Source organism: Carica papaya, chromosome 6 (assembly GCF_054855325.1).
Source record: "Carica papaya isolate Zhongbai chromosome 6, ASM5485532v1, whole genome shotgun sequence".
Taxonomy (NCBI): domain Eukaryota; kingdom Viridiplantae; phylum Streptophyta; class Magnoliopsida; order Brassicales; family Caricaceae; genus Carica; species Carica papaya.
In genome coordinates, this window is record NC_142314.1 from 26,211,241 (window position 1) to 26,224,174 (window position 12,934).

Here is a 12,934-nt window from a genome sequence, read left to right on the forward strand (position 1 = left end):
ACATGTATACACTTGATACTGTTGGAGGAAGACAAGAAACCTAGTAGATAAGCATAGAGGTATCTGAACCCGCATATGATGGATCTGGTGAAGAAGGAAATCTTGAAGTTACTAGACACTAGAGTGATTACCTAATCTCAGACAACAAATGGGTTAGCTCAGTATAAGTAGTGCCAAAGAAGACTGGAATCCAAATCATTTTAACATCATCGTTAGCATACATTGTCCCTCAATACTATAATTATATTACTTAGTTATATATAAAATATAACTGTCTGAGTTTATGTGATGATGTCAGAAACATTTTTCCTTAGACATTCATAACAATCCATCTCAACTTTAACTAATTTCCTAACATGCTCCATTAGACCGTATAGGTCGTGGCCCTTGGAAACATATTAAAGTAGCAACATCAAATCTTGACTTCATGTGATAACTCTAAGTCGAAGGGTATCATACAAAGAGGACACAAGAGTCCATAAGTTTCACATAGTGACAAAGTAGGGAATTATTTTGTTACTCCCTATATCGGTCGTTATATAACACATACAATATGATATATATATGTCACAATATAACTCCTATTAAGTTAGGCATGTCACTCTTCTATATCGTGTGAATCATAAGTCCAGATACTACTCAAGTATCTAACTCGAGCCACTTGATCAACATACTAAATATGTGACCTGACACTCGATATTTGACTCTAAGATTTTAGTATGAAATCAAGTATATTTCATACTCAACTCTTTAGAATCTCATCTCAGATACATCAAGGCAATTATAAAATTTTAATGTTTTGTTATTAATACAATACAAGTATAAAGACAATCTATATTGCACATACTTAACACCAATATAATTTAATCTTATCCTACCCGCTACTCAAGCTTTAGGGAGATCACCCATGTGATAAGGTCAATCATAAAGCCTGGTGACATTATTACATGTCTAATCACGTAATTATGTTCACAAATATTTCATAAGAAAATAATAACTTTTATTTCATAAATGATCAATACATAAAAAGATATGTCTTTTACGTATCAAATCCCACTCGAAAATTAAAGCATATGCAAACCTAGACTCTTTACATGACCGGGAAAAACATCTCTAACTATGGGTTTACTCAAATGATCAACAACTATTTTGCTAGTTGATATATACTTAATAGCAACTTTTTCTTTTTTTATAACGCTTTGAATGAAGTGATAACGTATCTTAATATGCTTGGTTTTCTTATGGAATTTTGAATTCGGAGAATATTATATAGTAATAATATTGTCACAATACATTTCTATAGGTTCGTCAATTTTAGGAGTGATGTTGAGATCCTTCAGAAAGCTTCTCAACCAAATTACCTCCTATACATCAAAATAACTGACAATATACTCTGCTTCCATTGTAGATAAAGCAATGCAATCTTGCTTTTTTACTACACCAAGATATGGAACCTCCACTAAGGATAAAAACATATCATGAGATCGATTTAGACTCATCCCAGTCATCATCCCTGTCTGCATATGAATATCCTTTCAACTTTAAGTCATTTCCTTGATAACAGAAGACTAGGTTACTTGTACCACGAAGGTTGCGCAAGATTCTCTTGACTGCTTACCAATGAGCAGATCTAGGGTTGCTTTGATAATGACTTACCAAACTAACTGTAAAATAAATGTCTGGCTATGTACACAACATGACATACATCAAATTGCTTATTGCACTAGTATAAGGAACATTGCTCATTATCTTTTTCTCTTCATATGCCTTTAGGCACTAGTGAAAACTTAAGGTTAGACCCTTCTCAACAGGAATGTCAATGGGTTTGGAGCAATACATCTAAAATTGTTTCAAGACTTTTCTTAATATATGCTTCTTGACACAGTTCTAGAAGCTTCTTGGGATGATTTTTCATTATTTCTACGCCAAGGACAAACCTAGCTTTACCCATGTCCTTCGTATAAAAAACAGAGAAAAACCATTATTTAATGATGTTGAACATCTCCATGTTGTTTCTAGCTAATAGTATGTCATTAACGTATAAGGAGAGAAACATAAGTAGTCAAGAGCACACATAATGGTCTTTATCTACCATGGATAAGCCAAACGAAGTAATGACTTCATGGAATTTGAAATATCATTGTTTGAAAGATTGCTTGAGACCATATATGGATCTTTTAAGATGATAAACTTTATTTTCTTGACATTTTGAGATAAACCCAATAGGTTGATTCATATATATTTCTTCCTCAAGCATACCATTGAGGAAAATAGTTTTAACATCCATTTGAAATAATTCCAAGTCCAAATGGGCAACTAAGGTTAGAAGGAGGCAAATTGAGGCAAATCTCACTACAGGAGAAAAGTTTCTTTATAGTCTATACCCTCAATTTGGGTAAAATCTTTCGCCACTAACTGGACCTTAAATTTTTCAATTAATTGATCCGCTCCATGTTTTAGCTTGAAAACACACTTGTTTATAATTGATTTATGTCAAGGCGAGAGATAAACTAGTTCCCAAACCTTATTTCTTGTCATTGAGTTCATCTCAGCTATCATGGTGTCAATCCACTATTTACTATTCGGTGAATTCATAGCCTCCTTAAAGGAAGTGGGTTCCTCAAGTTCTAAAAGAGTGCATAGAAAGAATTTTTCTTCGATTTAGAAATATTGTTGAGGAAATTTTCCACATTTACTCCTTTGAATTTTAGAACCTTCATCACCTGTCTGATTAGATGATAAATCTCTCCCACTGTCCCTTAGCGTGGGATTAGAAATTTGAAGACCAACTTCATATTTCAAGATTGAATCTTGAGGACTAACCCCATTTTTCAGTAGATTATCATTTGTAGCCAAGTTTCTACCATCTAAAATAATAGGATAACTCCTATTATCTCTTTTATTTGGTAGAAAATTACTATCTTTGGTGACTTGGTAGGTTTTTAATGCCTCTCTTTCAACAATAGATAGTTTGTATGTCCTCCTGTAACTCATACAGTTCGAGATTTCCTTTTATTTCACCAATGTATAGGAACTCATCCTTAAAGAAATCAACATTACGGGAGTCAATTTTGGTCATGCCACCATTCGGGTGTTCTCTAAACATTAATATCCTTTTGAATATTCGGGATATCTAATGAACACCATCTTAGTTGTTCTTGGACGTAGTTTTTCGTGCTTGTGGGTTAGATTATGCATATAGTCTATTGACCTGAAGGACATAAATGATCCAAAATGGCCTTCTTGCCATTCCATAACTCACATGTAGTGACATGTACATTTTTACTTGGTACACAGTTGAGGATGTAGGTTGTTGTAAGCAATGCATCCCCAAAAATTATTAGAGAGGTTGGCATGTGCCATCATCGTAATGTACGATTTATTCGCTTTGCAATACTATTCTAATGTGAAGTATAGGGAATTGTAAGTTGCCTACGTATACTCTTTTTTTTACAATATTTTTTGAACATATCATAAAGGTATTCACGATCATGATCAGTTCAAAGAGTCTTTACTCTTCGATGTATTTAATTTTCTAGTTTTGCTACAAAATGTTTGAACATATTTAGCGTTTCATAGTGATGAGAAATTAGATATATAGACCCATATCATGAATAATCATCTATAAAATTGAGAAAGTATACAACATCATGACGTCCTTTGATATTTAAAGGCCTGCAAATATCAGAATGGATTAATTCTAAATGACTTAATGCCCTTAAAAACTTATCAAAAGGCTTTTTACTCGTTTTACTAGCTAAACATGACTCACATTTAGGCAACTTAACCTTAGTAAGTTAGTCCAAAAGACCTTTCTTAGCCAGTCTACTCATTCGGTCTTATCCAATATGCCTAAGTCTAGCATGCCACTTAACAAATTTAGAATCGCAATTAAAGTGAGAAACATAAGCAAGCGTAGACTTATTATATATATTATCATCCAAGTCAAAAATAAAGAAATTATTTCTTAAAGAACCACGACCAAATATATCGCTATGATATAATAAGTCTAAAGTACCATGCTTAAAGTTCAAAGAAAAACTCAATCTCAATAAGAAAATAACTGGAAGTAAATAACATTGCACCCTAGGTGCATAGAAAGTATTATGAAGGATTAAAGTATTTCCTCTACGTAGCTTGAATTGGTATGTTCCGATTTCAAGAATATCCTCTTCACTATCGTTATCCAATACAACAGTTTGTGGACCTATCAGGACACGATGGTAGTTTACGGATCCAGCTCAACCTTGAAGTACATATTTGCTTACTCTTGTGTCTACAATCTAATTAGGAAAAGAATTAACAACTAATGTATGAGAACAAACTAATAAATCAATAGGAAAAATAAAGAAATGTATCTTCTTTGGCTCGAAACAATCACAAGCAAAGTGACATTTGTTGCTGCAGTTGTAGCACTTCATACGCACTACATTTTTTTCTCTATGGCCCTTAGCCTTATGCTATTTGGCCGCACCACCTTTAGGTCCATTGGCTTAAGAAGGGCATCGACCTTTCTTAAATTGCTTGGCATAATTAGGCTTGTTTCCCTTGAGTTTGACCCCATGGGCAACAAATGCCATATTGGAAGAATTAAATGCCTTTTGACGCTCAACCTCCATCTCAATGTGCCTAACAATTTCTGCAAAAGTATTAATGTGTTCACTATGAACCATCAGGAGTTTAAAATTTTTCCAACATTCAGGTTCATTTAGAAGTGAACGAATCACATTTAGAACATGCTCCTGATCTCTTATGTCATGCCCTTTAGCCTTAAGTTCACGAACCATAGCACTCATGACACGTAAGTGTTCAGTTATACTGTATTTTGGATCCATTTCATACTTCATGCACTTTAAATCCAAAACACAGAGCCTTATAGCGAATGTCTGGCCATACGTGACCTTAAGCTTATCCCACATATACTTAGTCATGGAACAACTCTCAAACTCTCCAATGAAATCGTTATGCATGCAATACAACATAATATAATGCTCAGAATGATCATTCTTTGACCATTCCTGTTATGTAGCCAGATCATCATTGTACTGATCACTACTAATATTTTTTGAACTCAGGTATAGTAGTTGTCAAGATTTCTAAAATCTCGCACTTATTAAGAAGATACTGAATCTTTCTATGCCATATATCATAATTTGTCCCGTCCAACTTCTCTTTGGTGGACAAATTAGTAATCATATTCTTGGTTGCCATTTCGACAAGTATAAAAAAATGGACATAGATATAATTTTTCATAATTAAATTATCAAATTTTCATTATTTATATCACACGCTCGAAAATTTCGCTAGACTCATAATTATCACATATGATACAAATTAAAAATATTATAATTTAATTATCATAATGAAAAAAATTAAATGGAACATATCTATGAAACCCTTTAATTTTGCCAAACTTAATTAGCATACAAAAATATCACATAAATATATATAGTTATCTCAACTTAACAAAAGATGAGTAACTAATTAATGTCTATAAACTAATTAATATACATTAGTATAGTGATGATAAAATAACGTAAAAAATACTAATATACTATCTAAATAAATAAAATAGTATGCATACATGAAATACTATTAAAATACACATACTACTAACTAGTGAATATGCTCAAATATATGAATATTCATGTATATTTCATAGTTTAGTTGGTTATAGTATTTAAAGTGGGAGGTTTTGAGTTCAACTCTCAATTACAACATTTGGTTTTTTTCTTTTTCTTTCTAAAAAGAAAAAAACAAAATTTCTGTAGAAAAAAAAACAAAATTGATGAAATCATGATATTATGATGAGAGAGAAAAGAAGAAAAAAATAGTAATAAAATAGAGAGGGTATTGCATTCCTATGCATAGAGTTGGCTGTGCATATATATGTATCTTCAATCTTCTTTCTCTCTTACTCTTTTTTTCTTTTCTTTCATGCACACATATTACATCATCCTCCTTTTATTTTTTAATTATATATATATGCATACGTGTATATATATATATCTTCAACATTTTTCTCTCTCTAAGTTTTCTTTCTTCCTTCATGCATATACTGCGCGCACACTGTGTTTTTTTTTTTTTTTCAATTTTCCTCTATTTTGTTCATTCTGCCAACCCTGACAAGCTAAAATATTTGGAGTTTTTCTGGGTTTCACTAATTATGTAGCACCCGGAAAGGAGGGAAAAAAAAAAAAAAAAAAAAAAAAAAAAGGGGCGGCCACGTCAGCAGCCACGTCAGCAGGCCCGGTCAGCAGTCCCGGCCAACCAGGGCCTGCCACGTGGCAAGACCGCGTCACTCCAAAAGGAGCCACGTTGGCGATCCGCGTGGGTGCGATCGGACGGCCCAGATCAATCGCGCGATCGGACGGCCCAGATTCAATCGCACGGACGGCCCAGATTCAATCAAAAACGAACGGCCCAGATTAAAACGAAATGAACGGCTGTGATCAAAAGGCAAGGGGTTATAAATAGAACCCCCACACCAGACCACAAACCCTAGCCGCCAGCCGCTCGCCGGAGAAGACGAACCAGAGGCCGACCGCCGCCACCCGCCGCCACTCGCCGCCGCACCGGGGAAATTTCCGACCGCCGATCGAGGTAAATTTCATACCCCCGACTCGTTTTTCCCCACTGATTCCTCCTATGGCCAAATCGAAGCCGAAATCCCGGCCAAACGGCCGGAATACGCGGCCGAAGCCCAGCGGCGCCGCCGCGCCCCCTCTCAGTTTTTGCCTCCGACGAGGCCCTTCCCGGCCTCCGTTCGATGCAATTTTTATATCACCGTGATCACCATTCTTTTCTCTACAGGTTGACCGGAGCCGAATCACCAAAACACGAACCTCGCCGGAGAGCCGCCGCACCCGAGAGCGCCGCCGCCGGTAAGCTCCGTTTTTCCGTGATTTTTTGGCCCCCCGAGGGCCCTAGGGTTGTTTTCTGACAAGGACCAATGCGAGTGTGGCCGAATTCGGCCGAAAACGGCCGAAAACAGCCAACCCGAGGCGACTCGCCGCCGCCAGCGGCGGCGCCGTCGCCGGAGCACGGCGGAGCCGCCGTGCCGGAGTTGCGATTTGGGCCGAAAGAGGCCCTGGGCCTAATTTGGATTTTTTTTGGAACACGTGCAGGTACTGTTAGTGTGTTTCAGTTTCCCGGGAAAAAAATTCAGGGAAAATTAGGGACGGCCTGCAGGCGCACTGTGAATCGTATTCGGATCTCGAAAACAAGTAAGGACCCCTCACCCTATTTCCTATCACGGTATTAAAGTTCAAAATGATAAAACGGTATTTCTTGAATTAACGAATGTGTGAAATTGCTTAAGGTAGCTAATGGAGCCCGAGTCTAGTGTGATTGGTGATTTACTGTTATTTGGCCTGTTTACAGCTTTAAATGCAAAATGAGGTTTGATGTGTTCATTTTACAGATTTGTGTGCATATACTACGTTTTTATTAATCATGGGTTGAATGACTGAAAAACTGATACTGTATGTTGTCTGTTTGGCATGAATTACTGTTTGCTTGTTTGTATTGTGAATTGATGATGCTGACTGAGGAAAAGGAAAATGAAAGATTGTGTAGACTGATAATTGTATTATGGGGGTCAGCCTGACTAGATATCCTGGGAGATGGTGGACGGACCGGGTCCGTAGGGAACCCTACCGGGATTGTGGTCTCACATACCGGACGGGGTATGGAGATCTTATGGTTTTGGCGCCCATACCGGACGGGGTATGGGGACGGCCCGTTTCACCCTCATACCGGACGGGGTATTGAGGTTTATGGTTTTGGCGCCCATACCGGACGGGGTATGGGGACGGCCCGTTTCACCCTCATACCGGACGGGGTATTGAGGTTCATGGTTTTGGCGTCCATACCGGACGGGGTATGGGGACAGCCCGTTTCACCCTCATACCGGACGGGGTATTGAGGTTTATGGTTTTAGCGCCCATACCGGACGGGGTATGGGGACGGCCCGTTTCACCCTCATACCGGACGGGGTATTGAGGTTCATGGTTTTGGCGCCCATACCGGACGGGGTATGGGGACGGCCCTGGAAACTGATTATGAATGTTAAAGGTTAACGGGTAGCGGAACCCCTATGGACCCCCATGGATACTAGTAGGCTGGTAAATGAGAAAAAGATATGTTGTACAATGATTGAATTACAAGATGCGTGATAAGTGTTATGTTTTACAGCTTATATTATTCCATGATTATGATAATGTTATTGTTTTTCTTATATTGTTTTCATAAATTCCACCGAGGTAAGTGGATGGTAAAGGTTTTATCATAAATAAAAGGATTTGTTGTAAATTATGCTCCATTGGTTTTTTTGTGTTTTTCTACCCACCTTTACCTCCGTGACGGTGAGATATCGTGATGTTCTTACTGGGCTAGTGTAGCTCACTCCTTAATTAACCATTTCAGATCAGGAAGACATGGTTCCCGAGCCCGTTCCGCAGGAGGACGACGAAGGGGATGCCTAGAGACTCTGTAGTCATACGCATAGCTTTATTTTCGAGTTTCTTTCTTAGTTAGTTTAATCTTTTATATTTTAAGTACGTTTTTTTGGTTTTTCGTGTAAGGGATGTTAACTGAAATTTTGATCTCGCTTCCGCATTCGATATATTTACATACTCATTTCTTTTTAATATTTCCGGGGCTGTTACAAATTATGCTTAATTTAGTATTGGACACAGAAGAAAAAAAATGGGAGTTACTAATTCTTAATAAAAAATATATAGATGTTAAAAAAAGACATGTCATTTGGATTCATCATCATAAAAAAAAAAATAAACTTAATATAGATTAGAGCATGATTATTATGGAGACAAATACAAACAATTTGCTTTTGATACCACTGTTAAAAAATTAGGACTAATCTTAATGCGGAAGCAATAAGATAAAATGCTTGTTTTTCTGCCCACGATCCTTAGTTATTGTTATCTTTTGTTTTCTTCTAGATGTTACTAGAATTTCGAGTAATCTTTACACCGCAAAATTTAAATTTACTTATGGTTTAACTCAACGTGAGAGATAAAATGATAATATATATATTTTTAAATATTATTTATTTTTTTAATTAAACAGAAATAATTTTTCTCTTTTATATATTCACCAAGAATCATATTTTTTTTATAATAAAAATTTATCCCTTATAAATTTACAAAAAGTCGTATTTTTTTACAATAAGTATTTGTAGACGTTTTTAATTTTATATAACATTTCTATTAAACTTAACAGAGATAATATTAGATTTTTCAAAATTCATAAGGTGAAAAAAGACAAAATATAAATTGAACGTAAAAAATAGTTGAAGCCAAAGACAAGCACCGAAGAACATTGTACGATTGCTTGTAATAGCTGAGAAACCAAACCAAAAAATATTTATGATGAAACAAAGAAATTTTAGATTATCATATCTCTGATACCAAGATAACAAAAGACATAAATTGATTGGCACATAAGATTCATATTCGTTTATTGATACAATTTCTTTATATATACAAAAAAGGAAAATAGATTAATTAGGAAATAAAACTAACTAGAAAATATATAAATTAAGTATATGATTATAAAAATCTATTAAGCAACATAATATGTTAAAATTATGAATTTTAACATCAGAATTATAGTTAATTGTGTTAACAGTAATAAAACATATGACAAAAAAACTAATTAATTATATTATTTACTAATTTAATGTTGAAATTAAATTTTTAGTTTTTTTCAATAAATAAAATTCTTATTTCATCTCTCAAAAAAAAAATCTTAATCTCATTTTTTTGCCAGTGATCTCATATTTTATTTTTATTTTATATAATTTACTTTAATCCTTTATGTTTATTTGCGTAGCGGCAATATTCCTGGTTTGGAAAGCAAATGAACAGAAATGACACGGAAGCGGAAAGTAGACAAAAAAATTCCAACACGAAGGAAGTGCCCTTGTGGTTGTGGCAACTCATGGGACTCTCTCAGCCAATAAGAATTCCCAAACCTCTTAACTCTCAATCTGGTCTGTTGCCACGTGTCTTCATCATATCCACCCCTTTCCCCCCTTTTTATTTCTATTTTTATTTTTATTTTTTATATTTATTATTTATTGAGCGGACATATTTAATTCCTCATTTTTTCACTGTCTTCATCTTCTTTTTTCTCACTCTCTCTGACCACAAATCTTCCCTTCCTGTCTGTTCTCCATCTCACTTCCTTTCTCAACAAATAATGAAAATTGGGGTTTTCTTTTGATTTCTAACTCTCGCAAGCAAATTATCTATGGCGTCGTCTTCTCTTCCATTGCCTGACCTTACGTTGCTCTCTCCACAACCGTCTTCCAAACGCCAACTACGTCTCTCAAGACTTCCTCTCTCTATAATATCAATCTCAAGACGACATTCCAGGTATGATTTTTCTATCCGTACGCGAATTCTTGCTCTTAAAGAGGAAGGTGCAGTGGTCGAAGACAGAGAACACGAATTGATTAAAGAAGTTAACGGTAGTCTGAAAATGAAAGGAAATGCTACTGCTGTTGCAACTAGTTTTGGTGATACCAGAGATTATACGTATGATGGCTTGAACGGTGGCTACAGGAATGGAGGTGTTACTGTGGTGGATAGTGAGAGTGAGTGTGATAGCGGACTGAGTAGTAATGGAAGTTTAGTCAAATATGTTAATGGAAATGGCGCTGTGGCGGAAGTTTTGAATGAAGCGGGAGATTCTTTAGAGACCGAGAAGGAGGAGGGTAGGAGGAAGAGGATCGAGGAAATCGGGAAAGAAGATGCCTGGTTTAAGCGAAGCGCGCAAGAAGAGTTAGAGGTATCAATTGTGATGCCATTGTTTTTGTTGTTCTTTGTTTGTTAAATAATGTTGCTTCATTATGTTGTCTAGTTGGAGTTTGATTTTTCTGGAATTTGAATTTCTAGCGTTCCTAGAATATTCTGTAATGGGATTGCACTTTCTTCTTTAAATTTGAAGGTCGCTGTTCTATGTGATCAAGTTAGCTTCAATTTTATCACTTCCATAAAGAAAAGTTAGCTTCAATATATTCTAATTGTCCTTTTTTGTTTTGTCTTTATTAAGTTTTACAGTAAAATTTAAGCGTTATTTAACTGTCACTTAGGAGATACAAAGGAAATAGCGCCTGGCTATATGCTTATAGTCGAGAATACATGTTGGGCAACTCGAGTTTAACATTAGGTGGTTTCATATTTGATTATTTGTGGTAGTGGTGGTCCCAAGATAGAGTACTGCTGATCTTATCAACTTTAAATCCAGAAAAAGACCGTACTGATCTTTTGGTAGAATTTATGTAGCTGCTCTAATCAGGTAAAAATTGATTTTCACTTGGCTTGAGAACTTGCTTTAGAGAACTGGGACTACTAATGAACATGTGGTAGTTTACTGATTGTTTCTTAATTCTTCATGAGCACATGTTTCATTTTGTATGTATAAGAAGTAGTTGATCTTGAAGGGCTAAGCTATGTTGAAGTGGTCTAAAGGGGATGAGAATGTGAACAAAGTTATCAATTTATATGTAGAATCTACCTTGGGCTTTACAAAACCATCTCCCTCAAAATAGTTAGTTCTTAATGTGCTCTATTTATGTGAAGAAATCATGTAGATGAGTTTGTGACACCATTATTTTGCTATGTACTGTAGGTTTCTGTTGCACCTGGGGGCCGCTGGAGTAGATTCAAAACCTACTCAACAATTCAAAGGACATTGGAAATATGGGGATTTGTTCTAACATTTATCTTCAAGGCTTGGCTGAACAATAAAAAATTCTCCTATCGAGGTTCGTAGATTCTAGTGTATTGACATTTCCTTACCAATTGAAAACATGTGGTTAGCAAATGGCTTCTCTATTACTTTTTCTGAAGTTGTTTGCTTCGGCATCTTATCTGGCCTGTTGGCTGTACAGAAGTTGTCTGATTTTTGTTTATGATTGAAGATAGTCTGCTGAAAAGGAGTGGTTGTGCTGCCTGATGGGTATCCTATATTACATTCTGTTTGATATATAGGAATTCTATCTGCATGTTGAAGCAGTTATAATAACAAAATATGCAGATGAAGGTAGTAAAAGCTAATGCTATATATGCATTGATGTAAATCTGCATGTTCATTGGGATGCAGGGTCTTTTCCTGAATATATTGAAAGGGGAAAAGGGCTCCTAATGTAAATGGAAAAGATAGTGATGCAAAAAATATGAAAATATTGTTTTGGAACACATTTTCAATGAAAGAAGTTTTTTTTTTTGGTAGTAATTGTTATTATTTTGTATTTTTAATTTATTTAAACATTATAATATGTTAATTTCTTTTTTAGGTGAATTTAGATATATAAGAATTAGAATATTTTAGATTTTGTTTTTATGGTTTTTCTTATTTTTCTTGAGAGAAGTTTATCGCTTTTCTTATTAGTTGTGGCTAATGTTTATATAATGACTAGTAAGTAGTAATAAAGAGATAGCAATGAACTAACACTTTCTTAATTAATGTTTTGTTTCTTATTATTTTTAAGAACAGGTTTGATTGATACATTTTGTTGAATATTACAACCTCATATATACAGGTTTTTTATAATAAAAAAGAAATAAACAATTAATTACCAAAGTGTAATTATATCCTAATTTTCTTCATTTTAATATCTTAATTTATTTATTTTTTAATATTTTGATTTACTGCATCTTTAATACCTTGATTTATTTCTTTTTAATATCTTGATTTACTTCATCTTTAATATCTTGATTTATTTTTATCTTTCATATTTTTCCTTAAGTTGGAGAATAAATGTTGCCTATTTCTACTTTACCAATAAGAGTTTGGAATATTGGATTATCTACACTTTTAGTCAATACATTTGCTACTTGAGCATTAGTGGACATGTATGTGGTACATAATATGCCGCTATCAAATTTTTCTTTCATAAAATGTC

At 34.9% G+C, this 12,934-nt stretch overlaps 1 protein-coding gene across 2 annotated transcripts in view; it reads left to right on the top strand.

The window, feature by feature from the left end:
• The first annotated feature begins 10,133 nt into the window (after positions 1–10,133).
• The window catches only part of ATH13 (ABC2 homolog 13), a 50,855-nt gene continuing 48,054 nt past the window's right edge, over positions 10,134–12,934 (top strand). For both annotated transcript variants that reach the window (XR_015821443.1, XM_088222486.1), the window contains exons 1-2: positions 10,134–10,815; positions 11,659–11,794. Coding sequence is in view for 1 of the 2 variants with exons in the window: in XM_088222486.1 (XP_088078612.1) it covers positions 10,276–10,815; positions 11,659–11,794 (676 nt within the window). In the remaining variant the exon portion in view is untranslated. The remainder of the gene's footprint in view (positions 10,816–11,658; positions 11,795–12,934) is intronic.